Source organism: Lepidochelys kempii, chromosome 17 (assembly GCF_965140285.1).
Source record: "Lepidochelys kempii isolate rLepKem1 chromosome 17, rLepKem1.hap1, whole genome shotgun sequence".
Taxonomy (NCBI): domain Eukaryota; kingdom Metazoa; phylum Chordata; order Testudines; family Cheloniidae; genus Lepidochelys; species Lepidochelys kempii.
Genome location: NC_136396.1, coordinates 16,802,033 through 16,823,743, shown reverse-complemented (window position 1 = coordinate 16,823,743; position 21,711 = coordinate 16,802,033). Strand labels below are relative to the sequence as shown.

Here is a 21,711-nt window from a genome sequence, read left to right as displayed (position 1 = left end):
CATTTGGAAGATCCTAATGATTTAAGTGTGTACTCGGACAGTTTCTTTGCTAATGCTGCATTGGCACAGATATGAAATCTTATCAGATCACAGGCAGGTGGTTAACATGATGGAACAGGAGGCTGCCTTCCAGTCCAGGGACTTTTTTGACACAAGGAACCAAAAGAGCAAATCATGAAAAACTCAGCCCTGCTGTTCCATTTCCTGATGCCTACCATTGTCATCTGTCATGGGATGAATATGCCACCATAAACCGTAAATACTTTACCAAAGGAAGGTAACATTTGTTCATATAAAGAATTACATGTTTATGATTAAGGCAAGAGAATAATAGTCGGCTAATTTACACCTGGCATAACTGAAATCAGTGGAAATGCATGCACTTACATCCGTTCTGAATCAGGACAGTAGGCTTTAAATGCAGACTCTACTGGCGGACTCTACTGAGTTGTGAGGCTGGGTTATAGGGTACTGTGCTGTCTCCACTAACAATGTCTGGAGGGGTGACCCAGACTGCACCCACTAGTGAAATGAGGCCACAGCTGTTTCCTTGTGTCTCCCAGTGCTGGATCAAAGAGTGCCGTAAGCACTGGGCTTCAGCCCAATTTAAGTGATTTCCAACATCCTAGTCAGGTCCTGATCAGACTGTTAACAGTAGGCTGAAGGAAGGGGTACATTCAGTCAGGCACTCAGGTCTCTCTATATGCTATTAGATCAGACAATAACAACAGATGTTACCACGTTAGCTGGCTGTCCTTACCTGCACTCTCTGGACTATATGGAAGAGAAATATCGTGGGTGAGGTACATTCCTAACCAAATTGCATCAAAAATTATCTTTAGAGCTAGATGGGAGCCAGAGTTTAATTTTGCATCCAGAGGACACCTCTTCCCCACCTCCACTCAAAACAAAAATCCTCCTCCTCCCTCCAGTACTGCTATTCATTGATCAGGGTGTCAAGCTTAGCACTAGAACTGTTGGCTGTCAGGCCAGAATGCTTCCACCGGGGCTGTACTGTCACCAAGGTAGAATTGTCTATGACAGAGAAACTTTTTGTCAGCAGGTTTTGAAGGATTTAAAGAGATTTTCAACTTTAATAGCACTTTCTAAAGGTTCACATTAGCCTGCTGCCCCAAAGGAGTGTGACAGGCTTATCTTTGAAGTTTATTTCCTTCCAGGTCCTTGATACCTAATGAGTGCTGTTAACCATTCATCTTCAAAACCGTTCGGCTGCTGCCTGAAAAATAGAATGGAAAGTTATGGATTTCCCCCCCTAATTCCAGTCTTATCCCTCTCTCAAGATCTCTGTAGCAAAGGAACATAGACAGTTGGCCTGTATTTCTCCCTCTAAGTAAATATGCTTAATACCTGAATTAAATATTGCAGATGGAAAACTTGAATGAAGTCTGTGCAGCTTTTAGGGACAAAGGTGAAGAGGAAAAATAGTACTGTACATGGTTACTGATTCCATTCAATAAAGCCATTGATGTATAGGAAGAAATAGTGGATTTAAGCCAATTCATTTCGTAGGGCAGCTGGCAGAGCATGTGACATCACCAGAATGAAGCTCAGACCAGACTGTCGTCTCGCCAAAGGGCTGTGTTTTTGTGAGATCGGCTATCGAATGCGTAGGGTGAAATTCACCTCCATGCTGAGGGCTAGCAGGAGGTCTGTGTATTACTGACCTCCCACTGTCACTCCCTCTTTGGAGGGCTGAAGTATGTCTAACCCTTGGGCTGCACATCTGCAAAGAGGTGAATTTCCTGGGTAAGCAGTAGGGAGAGTTAAATTAAGTAACAATTCCCACCCCAAACCAAGCTACTGCCAGCTCTACTTGTTCATTAACATTTTTAAGCACTCAAATCATTAGTGTCTTTTCCCTTGGCAAATTGACCTTTGCTGCATCAAACAGATCCTGTTCCTGAGAGGCTAGACAAATCTGTCATGCTGCATCAGGACATGGTTACTGGATGGAATATTTTTAGCTGTGCACTACCTCTCCGTCTCCTCCCCCTGCAAATCATTGGGCTCCTGTCTCTGTTGCTGTATCATCACCATTCACCTTCCCTGCATTCTTGCTTGGATGCAGTTTTACATGGGCATTGCATTCAATGTACCAGGTCACCAGGAGCCCTTGAAATCAAAGCACTGACCTTCTGTAGTGAGGTACACCACCCTGCATGGTATTACCCTCCTCTGCGCTGCTTGAGTATCTACACTGTACGGACCAAACTCCCAAAGTGCACCGGGTTCGGTGTAAAGCCAGGCAGGGGCTCTCTGGAAGCACCCTCTGCTCTGGTTGTTCTCAAGTCCTGGTCAGGAAACCACATACTGCATTTATATGGCCCCCACTGCCATAGTTTCTGAGGTCCTCGCCATTTTGAATGGGGTTGACTCACAGCACCCTGTGAGATAAAGAAGTGCCCTTTATCCCACTGTGCAGAGGAGAAATTGAGGCACAGAGACACACTGATTTGCTCAAGGTTATACAGGGAGTCTGTGATGGAGCAGAAAGTTGAACCTGTCTGAGTCCCAGCCTGGCAGCCTAACCACTGGACTGTCCCTGCTGCCTTGGGGGATGGAAGGAGATAAAGGAGGTGTTTGAAGCATTGTGTACGTTGATGGATTAAAAACCATGCAGCTGAAGCTCTGAATTGTTGAGCTAGAGGCTCTGAGCTGTCGTTTTCCTATTGGCTAGAAGAGCCTGGCAACTGACATAAAGAGGATGCGTTGCTGTGACCAGTGCTTGTTCCCCGTGCAGCTGTGGCGAGAGCGCTCGGTGGGGAGCTGTTGAAGAGAACACTGTACAATAGTTAGACAGCTGATTTGCTTTTTGTTGCTCCTTGGACTCTTTAAAAAATAATTTTAAAGGAAATTCAGGGATTTTTCTGACTTGTTTCAATACTGGGCAGAACCTCTGAACGAACCTGGGCCCAATAGACAGCTTGGCAACAAGCAACATCATGTGAAACTAGTTGAATTTAACTGGGTCTGACTGACTCAGAGCCCTCCAGGGGACGTGGTGAAACCCAAGAGAAGTGTTGGTGTGAATCCCCATGCAGTGATATTTCAGCTGGGTGTAGTCTCCATGACGGCGCTGTACAGACGGGTGCTTGTAATTTATGTGGAGGCTGAATAATGATGGCGAGAGGCAGGAGCGGCTTTGTCGCTGCCTTGAGCACAGCTTGTGGGTACGTGCAGAGTCCTAAACAGGGTCAGCCCTAGCCTAACAAAATCTGAACGTGTCTTTTAGTCCATGGCCACCTGTTTGTATCACAGGCTGGGACAGGATTGGCAGGACAACTAGCTTTAAATCTACTTGGAGCGTGTTTATGAAGTTGTTGATGTGACCAGATCAGTTGCGGAAAGAATAGCGGTAGACAGTTGACTCAGGGTGGGTTGATCAAAACCTTAACATGCAGCTATCTCAGTGCTCTGCTTCTACAGGGACAAGCCCATTTCACATGTTCCCTGCAGTTACCCCAACATTGATTAAGTGAGCTGGTTCCAGGGCTCAGGTTTTTTCCTGTTGTATTCCTCGTCCAGGAAAGCCCATTAGAACCTCGCTTTGTAAATGAGGGGGAGTTGCTGGTACTCTGTTCCACAGCGGGGAGCACTCCTCTCAGACTACATGGAGATTCCCACAACCCACCCCACACTGGGACCCATCCTCCTTCCCCTTAGAGTCCCTGCCACCTTCCTTCTGGGTGGCCGCAACTGCATTAGTCCCTTTCAGACTGTCGGGGGACTACGCTGACACCATTGCCTATCCCCCTGGAATACAAGCCTGGTGTGCGCCGGTCTGAGACCAAGAAACCCAATAGTAGACGCCTACCCTGGACATTCAGCCAGGGATGTTCACTGGTTACAGGCCCTCTGGTTAGACACTATATGAGCTGAACCATTGTACAATTAGCTCGTTCTATTCCTCTGCCGATTCATAGGGCTTCTTTCAACGTACTTATTCACTGTGCGTTTCCACAAGATGAGGCGGCTATGAGTGGTGTATCCTTTGCCTCCGGTTTTGTCAGGCAGGTTCAAACAGAAGTGTTACGAAGTTAACGCTACGCAACAGATTCCATGAGTTCCAGTGGGTGGGTTCACAGACTGCTGGACCCTGCTGGGCTGCTAATTACTATAGTTACTGCAGGCAATTGTAGTCAGACGCGCAAGGCAAGGGAGAGTTGTTGCTAACTAAGCTCTGGGGCAGAAGAGTATAAAAGCCCTTTAAGAAAAGTAATCGAGCAGATTAATTATTTCTAGCATTTAAGGAAAGGTTTGCTTTTCATAATTTTAAAGGCATAAAGAACTATTATGGTCATCGAGTTTGACCTTCCATGTAACACAGCCAGAGAATTTCACCAACAATTCCTGCCTAACTTTTGGTTTAGCTATTGTGTATTATTTAGAAAGACTCCACCGCAGCCCTGAGGAACTAGTTCTGGTGGTTAACGGCGCTCCCTGTTTTAAAACAAATATTGTGCCTTATTTCTAGTCTGCATTTGTCTAGCTTCAGCTTTCAGTAATTGGGTCTTACGCCTTGGTTTGCTAGATTAAAGAACCCTCTGGTATCAGAAATCTTCTCCTTAAGTCGGTTATTATATATATTCAAACAGACAAAAAGCTTTTGAAAGCTGTGTTGGTGTTTACGAAACAAATAGCGACATTGGTGTTTTCAGGGAGGCTCCTGTTTCCCAAAGACTAGGTGAAATTCTCTTGGACGTAACTGGTGTCGGAAGAAAGGGACCATTTTAGTGGGACAGAAGGTAGTTTTTTTTGCAGGTGTCCCTCTGGCCACATCACTTTAACAGGAGACACTTAAGGCAGCAGTTCTCAAATATGGCCACCGGGGGCTCTTCTTGCGGCCATAGCTCCTGGACAGTGATGGGGGGACACACAGCAGTGGCCCCTCTCCTGGGGCAGTGGGGCTTGGGCTTCCAGCTTCCGCCCTGTGGCAGGTTCTGGCTGTGGGTCTCCATCCTCCAGCTGCAGGGCTTCAAGCTTTGGCTGCAGGCTAACCAACCCCCATTGTCTCTGGGCCCCACTGCTTCCCTCAGTCCTCCATTACCCCTGGGCCCCGCGCCTCCCTACCCACCTCTCTATCCAGGGTTTAATTTATCACCCAGCTTGTGCCAGAGCTGAGTAAGACTGCTGTGAAAAGCAATATTTGAATGTTTGTTAATATCACTTTTCACTGCCTCCCAGTTAGACAGTAAGTCAGCTGTTTAAAGTGATATTAACAAGCATACAAATATCAGTTTTCACAGCCCTAGACTTACTAGCTAGCAAGTCTCAAAAAAAGAATAAAAAAACCAACAAAAAAGGCAAGATCATGCAGAGCATCTTACTTTGTTTCTATTCTGTCCAGTAAAGACTAGAGACAGTTGTACATTATTTTTATTATTGAGTCAGCAAAAAACCCGACTTACATCAATTACAATGATTTGGACATGTAGATGTGCATATTTGTTTTTCCTAAAGTATTTTAGGAAAAATTGTCAGAGTGGCCACCAACAAGAGTTTGTAGCCACACTCTGAGGCCAAAAATTTTCTTGTGAGAACCCCTGCTCTAAGGGATGTTCTGCATGATGCCTCTATTTCTGTAGGAAATTGACCACAGAGAATTTTGAGTTTCAAATGGTCAGATACCTGTCCTAAAACTTAATGCCAGCCTGCATTGTGTATATCTTGGGCTCTAGCATTTTGACTCCAGTTGCAGTCAATTGAGATTGGGGGTTATGGAATTTGAAGGCCCTAAATCAGTGGTTCTGAGCCTTTCCAGACTACTGTATCCCTTTCAGGAGTCTGATTTGTTTTGCGTACCCCAAGTTTCACCTCACTTAAAAATCTACTTGCTCCCAAAAGTACTGGCTGCAATAGTCACAGCACCCTATTGCTGAAAAATTGGTTTCTCATTTTTACCGTACAATTAAATCAATTGGAATATAAATATTGTATTTACATTTTCAGTGTATAGTATATCGAGCAGTATAAACAAGTCATTGTATGAAATTTTAGTTTGTACTGACTTCGTTAGTGCTTTTTATATAGCCTGTTGTAAAACTAGGTAAATATCTAGGTGAGTTGATGTACCTCCTGGAAGACCCCTGCGTACCCCCAGGGGTATGCTTGTCCCTGGTTGAGAACCACTGCCCTGAGTATTGCGAAGGTTGAATGAGGTTTTGCTGTTAACATCACAGGGCAAAAGGAACCGTGTAAAGGGATTTTATTGCTGTTCATAAGTTAACTAACGTTAGATACAGAAGGCTGTAAAAATTAGGGCACTATTTCCTAATATCCCTCCCTCCTTGTAGCAAAACGATAGCTCTAATTTGGGTACTGCAAAAAGAGGTGTTTTGAAAACGTGTCGGCTACTAAAACGTGCACACTATAGATGTAATCAGTGCATGAAACATACTGTTCAAAGGTTGGGGAAGCACTGACAAATATTGCTCCGCTTTAGAAAATCACAGCCTTTTCCTTCCTTTTGAGTCTCACCCTTGCTAATGCCCCTAGGTTCTAGCTAGCAATTGTGTTCTCTCCCTTCTGCTCTTCCTCAGTTCAGTAAGTGATACTGCAACCTAGAGTTTGGGAAGTCACAAGCACAGGCAGGGTAACGTTTTCCAAAGTGCCTCTAGCCCTTTGGAACCTACATCCCTTGGAAAGTCAAGGGGACTTAGATTCCCAATTGTCTAAGTCACTTTTGAAAAGGGCAGCTTGGCTCCCAAGCCACTAAGATACTTTTGAAAACTTTAGCCTAAATGAGGACAAGATGAGTGGGCGGCTAGAAGGGGAAGGCTGACTTCCTCTTTATGCCTGAACATAGTGAAGGAGAAGATTTGGCTCTGCTAGCATTTTGGCAGCAAATTCTGTTTCAGAAGCTGACGCGGGGACTGCCTCATATTATGTGTTTGTATAGCTGCTAGCATAATGAGGTCTACTGTGCTACAAATAATAAATCTTGGGGTGCGTTGGCTGGCCATGTATACTGCCTGGATTAAAAGGGTAATTGGAGGATAGTCTTTTTTAAACTGCCCAGACTACTTCCAGTGAGGCTGGTGCATAGAGAAAATAATTCATAAAAGGTCACAGCAACTGTATATTAAATTGGCTCTTTTTCTTACAGAAGTTTCTATCTTAGGCATTGCTATGGATAGAACAAAATTAGATCTGTTTACAACCTTAAATATTTAGTACATAATTTCAGACATGTAGTCTAATATTAAAGAGATGGCTCTGTGAATACTTTGTAATTACAGATGCTGTCACATATCATGAAATCTGTTTGATCACATCTAGGAGAAATATTTGGGTTTCCTAGATGGAGGAAACTGGGGACAGGGACTCATTTGGAACTGGTGGAGATAACAGTGAAACAACCAGAAAAAAAGTGCCTCTGACCAGTTTTGGTTCTTAAAAGGCAGTTTGGAAGAGTTTCCTTCCCTGTCAGGAAATAACAGAACGGTTCCCATCTCCCTCCCTCCCTCAGGAGAAAATAGCACAGTTTAGGAACAGCTGCTTTGTCAGCAAATATTCCCAAACGGGAAGTGACAAACTCTTCAATGTGGGATTATCACTGTTAGACTAGTGGGATCCCTCTGAGGTCTGGGATACTCCTCAGCCTCCTGGCAGCTCAGGTCTGTTGGGGACATTTTGCTACCATTAAAAAATTTGGAATTATTAGCATTTTTTCCCTTATTTCCCCCCCTTTGGTAAGTCTTCACGGCTGACCTTCTGGTGCCTCCCGGGAGTTCTGATGAAATCAAAGGATACTTAGGATGTAGGTGGGCAGCAGAGCAGGAAGGTTCTACTTGGCTGTTCCTAGAAGATTAGGCAGAAAACCACATGAACACTTGGAGTGTTTGGCAGAGGAGGGATGATCCACTGGGAAAGACGTGAGGATCTGGGTTCAATTCCCTCCTCTGCCACAGACTTCCTAGGTGACCTTGACCAAGACACTTAACCTCTCTGAGCCTCAGTTCCCCATCTGTAAAAGGGGGTAAGGGGTAATAGCACTGCCCTACTTCACAGAGGAGCATGAGGATAAATACGTTAAAGATGGAGATGCTCAAATACTATGGTGATGGGGGCTATAGAAGTACCCAAGATAGACGGAGAAGATACATTTTAACCCGTCACATGCTGCACATAAGGAGCACAAGCAGTGCATTCTGAGTGTCCCTGGCACACCTGCCAGCAATGCACATGCATACTCTGTAGTAAGAATAAAACGTTGGCAGAATTAACCTGTTCTGCATAGCTTCAGAATGAGCGACTGGTTGAGATCTGAGCCCTGGTCTACACTACTGTTAGGTCGACCTAAGGCAGCTTACATTGACTGGGACAGAGAACAGGGCTGTCAAGCAGAAGTTGCACAGCCTGGTGGATTAAATCTGGCCCTGAGAGCTGCTGTCAGGCCCAACAACTCTTTCAGCTCCAGTGTTTGAAAGATGACTTTTTTTCCTTAACTAACCTTTATCAGTGGTGGCTGTTTACATTTATGTTGTCAGTCAAAAGGACACCAAGCAATCGCTACTGCACAAACAGCCTTGTTCCCTGCTTAAGGAAACAATTGCTGCCTGTGTGAATGCCTTTGGAGGGTTGCCGGGTTTTTGTCAATTAGTATCAGCCATGTTACTTTGTGTGTTCCAGTGGCTGTCAGAATTACCATCAGACACTACCGTGAAAGAGCTGGGAGTGGCAGCCCTGTGTTTCCTAATGCACACTATCTTCCTATCTCTTTAGAGACTGAGCACTCTGAAAGAAATAACAGAGACACTGCCAGTATGAACCTTGACAATTCAATGCAAGGACGGTAGATTTTAGGTAGTGTTCTTTTGGCTAATGGATGCTCTAACACCTCCATGGTAGTGGTTTATACTTGACATTCCCTCCCCTCTTCCTCCCCCCCTCATCCAGGGTGAATCAACTGATGATGCCACCAGCCACTGTGAAAGTCTGAGATGGTGAGTGACCAAAACCAACACAAAATGTTTCTTAATGACAATGGTGACTTGTGTGTGTGCTGGGCATTGGAAAAGAAATTCCAGTTCCTGACACGAGGTTGGCAGAGGGATTGAACTGTGTACTAGGAGGTTTCCCCTGTACATCTTCCAGGGATCAAGGGTGAGCAACATGATAGAGTGCAGAGTGGGTTCTGATAATTAGAGCAAGACAGCCCCAGCTGCAAACTCTCTCCATTTTACTCTATTTGCCCACCCCCAAGGCCTTATGTTACAGCCTCCTCGGAGCAAATTACATGTAATCTACCTCCAGCCTTGCTTACCCATAAGAGCAAAAACCCAGTGCATCAGATCTCTCAGTGACTCCTTGCAATAAAATCACTACTTTAGGCAAAAAAAGTGCAAGGGACTGAGGCATCTGAGAGGCCTGCACAACACTCCATGTTTTGCATGGTCTGAGATATAGTTTGAGAAGTAGATTTGTTGCCTTGATTAAAATAAATAAACGTGGAGAAGAAAGGGCCTATAAAATTTGTCTGAGTCCTCACCCAGCTTCCCTGCTATTAAACCAGCTCGTGTGCTGAAAAAGAACCACGTTACATCTCCTTCATTTTCTGCTCTGGTGGAGAGTGGGGAGCTCTAGGGCATAACACTTCCCAATTTTGCAGCAGCCCCTGAAAGATACTGCAGTCCCAACCAAATAAGGAGCATCACATGAACGCTGACACTAATGTCAAGCCACCAGCTCTTGGCTTGGTCTATTCTTAACATTTATCCTGGTGTAGCTGTGTCAGTCAGGGGTATGAAGAAAACCACCCGGCCATCAGTATACACTGTCCACACGAGGGGCTATGCCTGCATAGCCTCTGCAGTGTCGATAGACATAGCCCATCACTGGACTAACTGACGTCCAGGAACACCATGACCATTTCTCTAAAAGAATAGGGCCCATGTGCATAATCAACCCCTATTGACTTCAGTGGAAGCCAGCTGCACTCATACAAGTTCAGTATTTAGCCCCTCCTGAAATTCTTTTGCATATATTAAATCTTCTATGGCACTGCCATGTGACTATCCATAAATGTATGTCAGAGCCAAGACCTTTCACTGAAAAACGTTTTCTGACCGTGCAAGACCTTGCTCTTTGCTGGATCATTCTCCTCCCACCCGGGCAAGTCTTAATACTGGACAACCAGCCCCTGTCCCCCCAGCTCAAAGTGTTTTTAATCACTGGCTGCCAGTCACAGAACTACAGCTTAGAGCAAAGGATAAACTCTTCCTGGGTTTTGACTGGGGCCAAAATTAATTAAGCACATTTAAAAAAAGAGGAGATTTTTCTTTCCCCTAAACAAAGTGCATTGGGAGAATCATCATGAAATAGCACAATTAAGAATGGCCTTTTTGGGGGACTGATGTAATGCAATCTTGACTGCAGCAGATGTGTTGTTTCTATGGGGGGACGTAGATCACTGCAGAATCTAAGAATTTAATAGGCAAGCTCATACCTTTCATGTGCTGGGCTGGGAGTCTAACACCAACTTCATGCCATTTAATAGCAGCTGTTTTACACGGTTAAAGAATCATTAAAGACTGATTGCAAGACTTACTTATAATGGCATTAACATGTTTCCCATTAGAGCAGTTAGAAATGGAAGGTCACATAGTGATGTAAGAATAGTATTTCCCTACGCAACAGGGAATTCAGTCTCTACATTGCTAGTGCCACTTGCTTAAAATCAATGTATGTTGCCTTTTACTCCCTCGAGCCCTGCAGGGCCAAGAGAGGGAGCTGGGTTCTGTTTCATCATCGTTAGCAGCAGAATTGCTGATTTCCTTTTCTTCCTAATTTTAGTGTAATTTTCCCAGTACTCCATGTCACCTAGTAAAACTTAATTTTTAGTCTTTGAGCAATTTAAGACACAGGTTAGGGTCTTCTAAAGACAAGCGTGAGGCTTGTGGCTCTAATCTGAACAGCCACGCTAACTGGAAGAACCTCAAGCAATAGTCAAGCATCTTTCTTGGGTGTTCTGTGATACAGATAATGAGCTGGTTTCAGAGGGAATGTCGAATGTGCCAATGGGGTAAATCTGGTTGTGTTGCAGCAGGGCTAAGTGCACCTACGCTGCCTCCTCCCTTGTTTTTTCCTACTGCCCATTCTTCATGTACTTATCTATGGTGTGGGTTACACAGCCATAAATTACCACTGAACTTGGCTAAGACAAATCTGGTCTACGCTGCTGTATAACTATTTTGGGAAGGGGAGTGATTTTTTTTAACCTCTCTAGTTATACCAGTACAAGCCCTAATGTGGATATAGTAAGGTGAGTACATGGTACCTTATACTGGTACAACCTTTCTCCTGTGGGAACAAGCTTTTGCAACAGGCTGGTTGTACTGCTTTAACTATACTAGCATAATTAAAGCGGTACAACTTGCACATAGATGATGCCTCATCTGTTCGGACTGACCTCTTGAGTGAAGACGTGGGCTTGTTTTCCAAGCTCACGGGAAGAACAGAACCAGTGCCTGTCTTCATAGATCCATACACAGCTCCTATCACACTAACAAGACTCCCCGCTTTTATTCACAGTTGCCATTATGGATGATGAAGGAAACGCTGCGTGGACTCCAGCTCCCACAACCACCACTCCAACCTCCTGCTAGGAAACCCCAGCACTGGACACAACCAAAAGTTCCAGCTCCGGGATGCATTTGGAGTCTTATCGAGTGCTAAACCAATCACTTCACTCTAACCAGCTGCAGGATCAGGGTCAAAGACATGAATGAGGATGGCCTAGATATCAGGGGTCCTAAGCCTAAGGATATTGTAGGGTTTCCCCACATTGCTGGCTGTCAACAGCGAGTGTCCGAAGAGCCCACAACCACACTACCCCTGTGAGTGACTGTACATTGTGTATACAGTTTTAGGTTTAGGCAGTGAAGAAGTCTGTGTTGCACACAGGGCCTCTTCTGTCCTATTAAATGCTACCAGTTCTGTCAGCCAGAGACTATGCTAGATGGGGACCTTTTCTGTACATCACAGCTTTACAAATTGAAGGCTCAAGCCAGATTTCTTTCATTATTATTTAAACAAGTCAGAGGATGCTTTATGTTCATAAAATAGAGATTCGATAGAGTTGTATTTAAACTTTGAGCATCTCGAAAGGCCCATGCACCTGTACTGGATGTGAAAGCTTCCACTGTATTGCAGCATCTATCCCCAAGAGGGCTCCAAGGAACATTCAGAAAGGATGGCACAGATGTTCAAGCAACAGCATCCTGCTTAAGGAAGTACCGGAGGAGCTAGCATGGAGATCTGTCTCTTATTCCTGATCAGCTGGAAGGAGGAGAAATCTCTCCCAGCACAAGGTGTTCTTTGGGATTGTTACAGATGAGCTAGGAAAAGCACGGTCAGTGATATCTGGTGGCTTCCAGTTTTGTTTAACATACTTAGTTTCAGTTCCAGGTAGAAGGTGGTTTACAGAATACCAAAATCCAGAGATGAATTGCTTTATGTGCCACTGATGAGCCGTCTTTGTTTACATGCATATAATGTTCATCATTAAGCATGTTGCAAATATGAATAATTTTTTCCAGTATTTTCAGGCACATTTATGATGTCAAAGCTTTGTTTCGATCCAGCAACTGCATTGAAAGAAGGATTTTTAGATTCAATGCACACCCCGTTCCCCCTCCCCACCGTCCTACTGTTCTGGTTTGCTCCCTCCCATGGGAGTGACTATATTACTTAAGTTCACTTTGATCTTTACAGAAATGCTACTGGGATTTTCTTTTTAATACACTGGTCTAAACTGAGTTAGTAAGAAGTGAGCCTTTCTTAGCTGATTTTGATGAACAAAGGGGTCTTGTTTCTTGCAGTTGACATTCAAGGGTAAAATGTACACGATGTCAGCATGGATTGCAGTACAGCTGTGAGAGCAATGAAATGCTAACAGCTCCAGAAAAAATGTCCGCTTGCCCACTCACCTTATTTTCCTGCTTGGGAGAAAACTCTGTTAGGCCTCCACATCATTGTAGGCCTCAGACCTTCTCAACCAGTCCAGCAGAACACACTTCCCTTCAAACTGTGGCCAGGGCTGGATTGGAAACAATACTAAATTAGCAAAGGCATTACCAACTCTGGGATGGTTTTAATAATAGCATAAACTCATCAGTGTTTTTGAGATCATGGAGCCATTGATTAATTGGCTAATGTCTCCATCCTTTCAAGCAGTGCTGGAGTGACTGCATATCTGCATTAAATAATCAGAGTCCACCCCCATTTAAAATGCTTCAGGTCTTTTCACTTTCACACTTGACATTGAAGGGAGGCAGCTGTGATCTGCAGTGAAAACACAAGAGAGGGCAGATACTTCCAGTTACCAGCAGCGTGGTCAAACCAGACAGACCAGAAATATCTGTTGTTAATCCCCTTGGAATTAAGGAGACCAGCTCTTAACTGTAGTTGGGGCTAGGAGATGGTTTATCTGGGATAACCTACCAGAGGAATGAGAGCAATACAAGCCTTCACGCTGGCGAACAGTAATGCTAGAGAAACTAGCATTGCCTAGATTACCTTAAATGGAGAGGTTAGTGACCCTACATGTTTTCTAAAACAAATCTCACAAGATGTTGTTTTAATTTCTTCTAAACTGTGGAAATAAGGATTAAAGGGGTGTTATGGAAGTGCCCTATAGAATTCTGCAAAGGCTTCTTTTCACTAAACTACTCTTAAAGGGTGGTTTTGTTTTGGTTTTTTTTAAAGTAGTTCTTATAGGCTGAGCAACCAATTGGAGACAGAAGCCCCCACCCCCAGGAGAACAGTGAATGCGCTTCTGTGTCACTAAAATAATAAGCAAAGCAAGTTCAGAACAATGCTTCATTTCCCATCTCATACCGTTATTAACATTACTTGGAGAAAATGTCAACTCTGCAGTCTGGCAGCCAAAGGCCTGAGTTAGAAGCACATGAATTTTTTGTGCTTCTCATTAAGATGTTCTCTGTTAATTTATGTAAAACATAAACAACAATTAGTCACTTGATCTCAGAGGCTAAGGGAAAATTAGCTGAATTTCCTAAATTATTATTTGAAGTGCTTTGTCTTAGAAGTTACCGCACTTACTCTCAAAAGCAGAACTTTGGCATTTACTGAGATTTTATTCCCATAAATTTGCAATGGAAAGAGCCGATAAATACCCCTTCATTTGACAGCATTTTCTATTTTACAACAACTTCATCTCCTTGGTGGGAAGGGCTGACCTCACTTCTTATGAAAAAAGGCCCAGTTCAGCCATGGATAGGCAAATGGAGAATTAGTTCCAGTCCCCACACACCAATGACCCTTCACTGATTGATTTCTTCTCCATTTGGAGGAGGTAGAGTAGCCAGCCATGAGAACTAAGGGAGGGGAAGGAGCAGGGAATTTGGAACCCCCATCCTGAGGCTGCAACTTCCCCATGACAGACCATGATCCATGTTCAGCCACCCGAAGAGATGAAGGTATTTTTTTAAGTTGTAGCTACATATTTCTATTCCGAGATGGAATTTTTCAAGGGTTGTTCTATTAGAGCTTCTATTAAATATTTATTCTCTTAGAAAGAAACCGGATAATTGGGATAAAAGGGGTAAGACAATAACAAAGCTATAAGTCAAGTCAAGCTTTCCAACCACTCTCAGAAGAGAGGTTTGAAAAACACTACTAAGAGGTGGTGGCCGGGTACAACCTACCTTCTGCTGTAACATTCTGGGTGTCTGCTAGTGCCCACTCCCTCTGGTGAGGCTGCATATTCCTGTTGACAGGAAGAGTGAGGTTCCAGGCCCAGCTCTGCCACTTGGACTACAGGCAAGTCACTACGTCTCTGCTTGTTTCTTCAGCTGTAAAATGGAGAGACTTGACCTGTGAGGCACTGTCTCAATGAAGTATGCTCTTCCCTACCACCCTCTCGAACATCCAATTCCAGTATTCTGGTGCAGCGTGCCAAATGCTAGTGTTACTCTGTAGTACTAGGGCAGGGTCCCTAGTAGTTAGTTTTGACAAAGCTATTATGAGTTTTACCCACAGAAGTGCTTCAGGAAAAGTCATCTAGAAACAGAGAATGTGGTGAATGTTGTTTTGCACCACAATCCAGATTGTTTAATAGGATCTTGTCACTTAACAGCTAGAACCATGGGCTTATTATTTAACATACACAGCAGAAGTGTCTTGTGGGTATCTGCACTTGCTGGCGTAATGGGGAGAGGGAGGATATGAAGGTAGAATTAGAGTGAAGCTGGTGGAAGGAGAGACCATTTCATTTCTGTATTTAGGCCACAAAATGTAGCATTGTAGAGCTATCAACTCCCCTTGAAAACACACCTCAGTGTAATTGTTAGAGGGGCCACAATTAAAGATCTACCTTAAGAGACTTCATCTATTAGCACCCATCACAAAAGAGAAGCAAGGCTTGGGTTGATTATTTGTAAGCAAAATGTGGTTCAGTGCATTAGACTTAAGTCTTTAATTTAAATGCTCCTGGGAGCATCTGTAAGCCTAGTGTCCTCTTACCTTCTCCCCCCCTCCAACCCCCCCCCCACCAAAAAAACCCCAAACAAACTGCATTGTTGATAACTAGTGAATAGTCTAGTAAAACCTTAGAGCAGCTAAAACAGTCTGAATGGAAGGGGGGGTTGGTGAACTTTCCCCCTCCTTCCCGTATGCACAGGGCACCTGAGGTGAGGTGATCAATGCTAGGGGCAAGCATACACTGTACCTTTTGTCCAGGTTTAGCCCACGCTACTGTTAAGTCCATCCTTCTCCCTCAGTGCTCCTCAGAAATCCCTAATTTCACCTTCTTTCAGCACCTGTGATGTTTTGCTGCAAGACACCTGCTCCCTTAGTGCAATAGTCTGTGGTTACCCTGGTATATTAAGTGTAATGGCACTCTGCATAAATGGGTAGGGTAAAGTTTACAGAGAGCTGGGGGGGCTGCAGGGTGCCTTCAGCAAAACCAGATTGTTACAGCAGATTGCAAGAGTTTCCTTATACATCACTTCATCTTAAAAGCATTTACCTTGTGCCACTGCAACCACACCAAATAAGTATTCACATCCTGCAGCCTTTACTCTCATAGCTGAGGGTTTGGTAAAATCTACAGGACTGCTTACCTGAGTGAAGCTTGAAGTACTGGGCCAGCATCCTCTAATCTCAGTCAAACCTCAGAGTGAGACAAACTAGTGATGGAGACATAAATAAACTCTATGTAGACTGGAATGCTAAGGTTGTCTCACTTTCCCCCACATCCTAGTTATTTGGTTTCTTCTCTATTTGCTTTATTGTTTTGTAAACCAGCACTTGCAATCACTTTTACTATGTGAGGTATGGGAGTATATTGTACATTTTCTTGTTATACAAGGGAGGAGTATAAAATAGTTTTCTGATTTCTTTCAGAAGCAAATGGCTATTTTATTTTTTAAGAGCAACTGATTGTCAGTCTCAGAGTATAAAGAAAAATAAAGCCAAATATATACCTTTATGTAAATTAAGAAATAAAAGTATTTAAAACATACCTCCTGGCTTTCTTGTCTGTGTCGTGGCCCCGGCCTCCAGAGGAGCTGCAGGCTCTCACTCATGCACTGCTGGAGTGCAATTCGCAGAGAGAAGGTTGCTCAGGGCTGCCTTAGATTTAATGTAGAGCTGGACAGTCATGCTCCAACAGCATTTGCAGCAGCTCCTGATGGGAGAAGCATCAACCTTTTCTTAAATGGATCCAAAGGAAACACAGCAGGGAGGAGAGTAAGAGGACTACAGAGCCTCTTCAGGGTGCTGGTTTGAGTCTAAACCAGGCTGGCAAACACAGTGTTCAGCTGGTGACCCATGCGAAATCAGTGCTCTCAGGGGAGTGGTGTCCAGAGACCAGGCACTCATCTGTCTCACAGAGGTACAACCTCAGGCAGCCTCCAGCCCCCGAATCGAAGGAGCCCGGGAGATTGAACTGCCCACAGTGCAGCAAGGGGTGGCACAGCACGTGGGAGCAGAGCTGGGGTAGGTGCAGAAGAAGAATCCTGCTGGTGGATCTGTTCTGTGGATAAAAGACTGACATCTCCAGGGCTGCCGAGGCAAAACCTTTCACCCGTGTTAAGGAATGGCTTCAATTCGTCCTGTAGATGAGAATCACAGAAAGGGGGCTAAACTTAGCAAGAACCTAAAGCCGGTGACACATTCAGCTGAACTGCACAGTGGGCACAACGCTCCTGGCAGCCCCCAGCCTGCGTGGGAGAAGAGGCCCAGGTGGCAGGAGTCATCCCCTAGCCCCAGAGGAGTGATCTGTTAGTTCCAGTGCTCCTCACACCGCACCAGCAGAACAAGCTGATGTGCTGCCAGCCCTTGTGCCAACCAGGGAATGCACCACAAATCCCAGCGCCCCTTCAATACAGAAATTGCCATCAGCGCTAATTTCCTGTAGGCAGAGAGCATCAGGCGTTCAGCTTGATCAGATTGTGCCAGTGATTTGATTATGCAGGTTTTTATGCATTCAGATACTCCTGCAGCTGAACTTGGAGCCTCAGCAGCGTTTGCCCAGTTAGCTGGAAGCCAAAGCTCCCAGAGTCTCTCTCCTGATCACATTTTTTGGGGGGCTGTGGCAGGAGGTACACGGCACTCTCGTTAGCAGGCCCTGCAGCGATGAGACAAAAATTGGATCAGATACTGCACCTCCAACTCCTCTCCTTTACCATGTTAGTTTAGTCACTCCTTTTCCCGTCTGCTGCTGGCCCTGGAGATCTTTCCAAGGCATTGATTGAGGGCTTTTGCAATAGGACAAGTAGACCACAGCCCAATTTACTGGCTTAGTCCTGGTACAGAGACCCAGGGTCCTGAGACCTGCTGAGCACCTGCAACTCAAGCCACCTTCAATGGAGGGCAACACTCCCGCGTTGTGAATGGGATCTGCTTATGAAATGCCAACGCGCGCTTTCTCTGGGAGTCCAAGTCTCATTCACAGAGTTCCTGATCGCAGTATGAATGACTGCCATTTACTACATCTGTACAGCAGCTAGCATGACAGGAACCCAATCGCATTGGCCTCTAGGCTCTACTGCAATAGACATATCACTGCAAATGACTCCAGCCTCCTGTGTTCCCTGGCCAAGAGCTTTGTTTAGAACTCAGAATATCACACTTACTGAAAAACACTCACAACGTGACAAACAAATGCTTTAAAGGGAGGGCGTTAAGCTTCCCTCACCCACCCTCCACAATTACCAGCGGCTGCAAAAAACGTCAGTCTGCACTAGTGGAAATACCAATTACAGTATATAGGGGAAAACCGCTTTCTAACAGGGATTTCTCAAGGGTTATAAAGTCACTCAGTACGAGTTGTAATACCTGAGTCTTTATTTGTTCAGTTAGTGAGGTAGACAGATGCAGAGAGAGAGAGAGAACAGTCTCCACCCAACAAAGAGCCCAGGACACCACAATGTCTTGCTTTGGATCTTTCATGATCCATTTCAAAGCTCATCCAAAACATTCCCTTCTCCTGCAGCTCAGCACCCATCCTGACACAGCGGGATGAACTACTCATTCAATCTGTTCACTTCCTGCAGCAGGCCTCCCCTGGGGATATGGACTCAGACAGACCCTGCATAGCTTCTTAGCTCTTGGGATCACAGCACAAGGCCTCAGACTGCCTACGCCTGCACTAATGTGCCAATCCCCAGGGTTTCTTAGAGGCACCTAAACTGGCTTTAGCTTTTACTAGATGAGAGTTTTGTCCTCTATCCTTAGGGCTTCTTTGGGTCAAGGGTTAACCCTTTGGAGACTGTAGACATGTCACTATCAACCCTGATTACACAAAGGTCCTGGCCAGCATTCCAAACCTTTGTCCAAATTGGGGCTTGGGATAACACCGCTTCAGCACTAAGTGCTGAAACCCTATGCCTGCTGAGTTTAGGAGCTCCCCACAGAAGAGCTGATTCCTTAGTACTGCCCCAGAGCCCCCCCCAACCTTTGCTTAATCTGGAATTTCATTAAGCAGGGTGCAAACGGCTAGCTGAGACACTGGAAGCGTCTGCTAGGATTATTCCCAATTTCTCTGGGAAAAACACTCACAGTTTTCCACGCTGCACTCTTCATTAAATGTTTCTCAACGAGCAGATCATATTTGTGTCCTCATCTCTCTGTGCCTCCTCCAGGCTGGTTTCACAGCAGGGTCTGGCCCAGCCCAGTCCATACACAGCTGACAACTGTAGCAGCTGAAAAAAAAAAAATCAACACCCCTCACTGTTAGTTTCTTGGCAGCCAAGAGCAATCCCGAAAGAGATCCCCTGAGAGTCAGAAGTTCCATTTATCCCTGGAGCGATTTTAGCCTTTGTGCATGTGAAACAGCTGCCTTGTTCTTGGCTACGCCGTGCCCCTGCCCTCGCCCTGCCCCAAACGCTGTGCAAGCCACCTGGGGCTACTCCACTTCAGGTGACGAGCGCAGTCTTGAATGCCGTTGCATCTGTCGCCGGAGACGTAAACACGATCTCTTCATTTAAACAAACCAAGCACAAGCGGCTGCCTAGTTAGTGAATTTGTGCACCCTGTCATTAGGACCGGGAGCAAACTGGCCACAGAGGGTCTGTTAACACCCACACGATGCATTTCCATGTCGTATGCCCCGCCCAGTAAGGAGCGTAACATGTCCTGGATGCAAAGGAAAATGCCACTGAACTCAGAATCTTGGTCCTTGGAGGGAACCATCCCCACTGAAGTGCTACCAGCGTCGCCTCAACTCTTCCAGTCATGGATGGGAACCCCGGAGCATCGCAGCTACCTTGGTGCAGATGCTGCTCCCACAATGCTCCTGTCGCCCACCCTTCCATGTCCACCCCGGCCAAGGGTCCCTCAGCGCCCTGGGCCCTGCCCTGGGGCGTTTGACACACCGATTTTTAATTTGCTTCACTTTGCTAATGGGGGACCTCCTTACCACCCCCAGACTGGTTTCTGCTGCCTCGCTCCCTGCCTGGCTGGGAGCACAAACTTCCTCTGGCTCCCACTCACTCTTGTTTTTCTTAAAATTCTCCAGCAGGACTTGAACCTGCAATTCTGAAAGGGAGCTCCCCATGGACTCTCCAGTCCCGAGTGCTCCGAGACTGGGCAAACCTGCCTCCACAGGGTCTTGTGGGGAGGTGGAGGCAGCCACTGAATGTGCTGGGAGATCGACGCTGGCAACAGACCACCCCTGGCCCAGAAACACCAGGCAGGTCGTCACCTAACAACCACTGCAGCCCTTGCTGTAACAGACACAGCACCACAAAACGATTTGCCTAAGGCAGAAGCAGAGCTGGGAAGGGAACCCTGCAGCCCCAGCTTCTGGTGCCCTGCTCCAACCACCAACCCACTCTCTGTAGTCTAAGGCAAATAAGCTGGAAGGGCAGCTGTCACTTATCTTTCCTGTGCTGTCTTCAGACCCACAGCCCAGCTATTCTGTACAGATGCTGCTCTACACAATTACTTACTACAGATTTGTTGGTCTCCTTAGTGAGTCCAGATCCCGGGTGATTATACTGCTTGCCGAAGCAGCCTTCAGCACTCACCCTGTTATATTCTCAAGGCTGCTGACCAGTTTCTCTGCCTGGAATTTTTGAGACACCAACAGAAAGAAAAGCCTTAATTGAAATCAACACCTCATCTGTCTCCTGAAAACTGGGTGATGGGCAGGACATGAAACCAAGTGAAATGAAGCCTTTGCAATTGTTAAAAGGCAGAACTAAGTACCGGGGAAACAAGATTGGACTTGGTGGATTAGTAAACACTTTCTGTAAACCGCACATCAAAGCCAGGCTCCACCAGGCAATGTAATAGGCAACATAGTTGTTATCCTAGCACAATGGCTTGGGTGAACCCACAAGGATTTTCTGCCCCGCCCCCCCATCTCCAAGAGTAAGGCCATGTCTACACTAGAGAGCTTACAGGGGCACAGCCCTGCCAATGAAGCTGCACCACTGTAAGATCTCATGTAGCCGCTCTATGCCAAGGGGTGAGAGCTCTCCCGTCAACACAATTCACACCCGACGAGCAGCGGTAGCTATGTCAGTGGGAGGAGGTATTCACACTCCTGAGCGACGTACGTTTTGCCAACATACGTGATAGTGTAGACATGGCCTTACACATACTACTACCAGGTGACAATTCACACAAGCTCTTCTGCTACAAACCACACTGCCCAACTGCAATCTGTTCCATCCCACAGACAGAGGTGGATGAACATCGTGGGCTCAGGAATTCAGGCTTATACCTCTCCCGTCTTTGGCCTCTTCCTAACTAGGACAAAATGCCAAACTCAGCTCCCAGTTACTCTGGATGTACGCTGGTGGAACTCAACCAGCCTCCATAGTATTATGCTACATTTGCCACCCACCTGTAAGAGTCAATCGTTTATGTTCTAGGAGAGGCCTCTACAGAGCAGGGCCCCCTCGTGCCGGGTGCTGCACAAACAAACAGCCAACGACAGGCCTTTCCCCTTTGGTATCTAGGTGCTAAAACCACCACAACTGAGAGCAGAATTTGGTCCTATGTATTTTTGCCCTGTCGTCCCTTGCAAGAGCGATGGGGAGTCTCCTAGAAACACTTCAGTGCTGCCAGGAGCTTTTTGCTCCCCTGCAGTCCTGCTGAGATCTGATCTCCACTCCAGCCAGCCACTGAAGAGCATTGCAGGCCCTTGTTCAAAACATACCAAGCTCTTGCTTCACCCACTCTGTACCCGGGGGGGGAGAGGAGGGGAAGACACAC

The 21,711-nt window shown here is 45.7% G+C and overlaps 1 protein-coding gene and 1 long non-coding RNA gene across 2 annotated transcripts in view; one reads left to right on the top strand and one right to left on the bottom strand.

The window, feature by feature from the left end:
* The window catches only part of SPNS2 (SPNS lysolipid transporter 2, sphingosine-1-phosphate), a 190,490-nt gene extending 174,966 nt beyond the window's left edge, over nucleotides 1-15,524 (top strand). The window contains exons 12-13 of the mRNA XM_073315320.2: nucleotides 8,920-8,966; nucleotides 11,554-15,524. Of these exons, the coding sequence (XP_073171421.1) occupies nucleotides 8,920-8,962 (43 nt within the window). The 3' untranslated portion in view covers nucleotides 8,963-8,966; nucleotides 11,554-15,524. The remainder of the gene's footprint in view (nucleotides 1-8,919; nucleotides 8,967-11,553) is intronic.
* Nucleotides 8,394-20,917, bottom strand: LOC140899576 (uncharacterized). The gene is made up of 6 exons (XR_012155387.2): nucleotides 20,439-20,917; nucleotides 19,048-19,190; nucleotides 16,509-17,099; nucleotides 14,691-14,837; nucleotides 12,951-13,060; nucleotides 8,394-12,608 (listed from the first exon to the last, which is right to left on the bottom strand). It is a non-coding gene; the product is annotated as an uncharacterized LOC140899576 (long non-coding RNA).
* Between the last annotated feature and the right edge of the window lie 794 nt (nucleotides 20,918-21,711).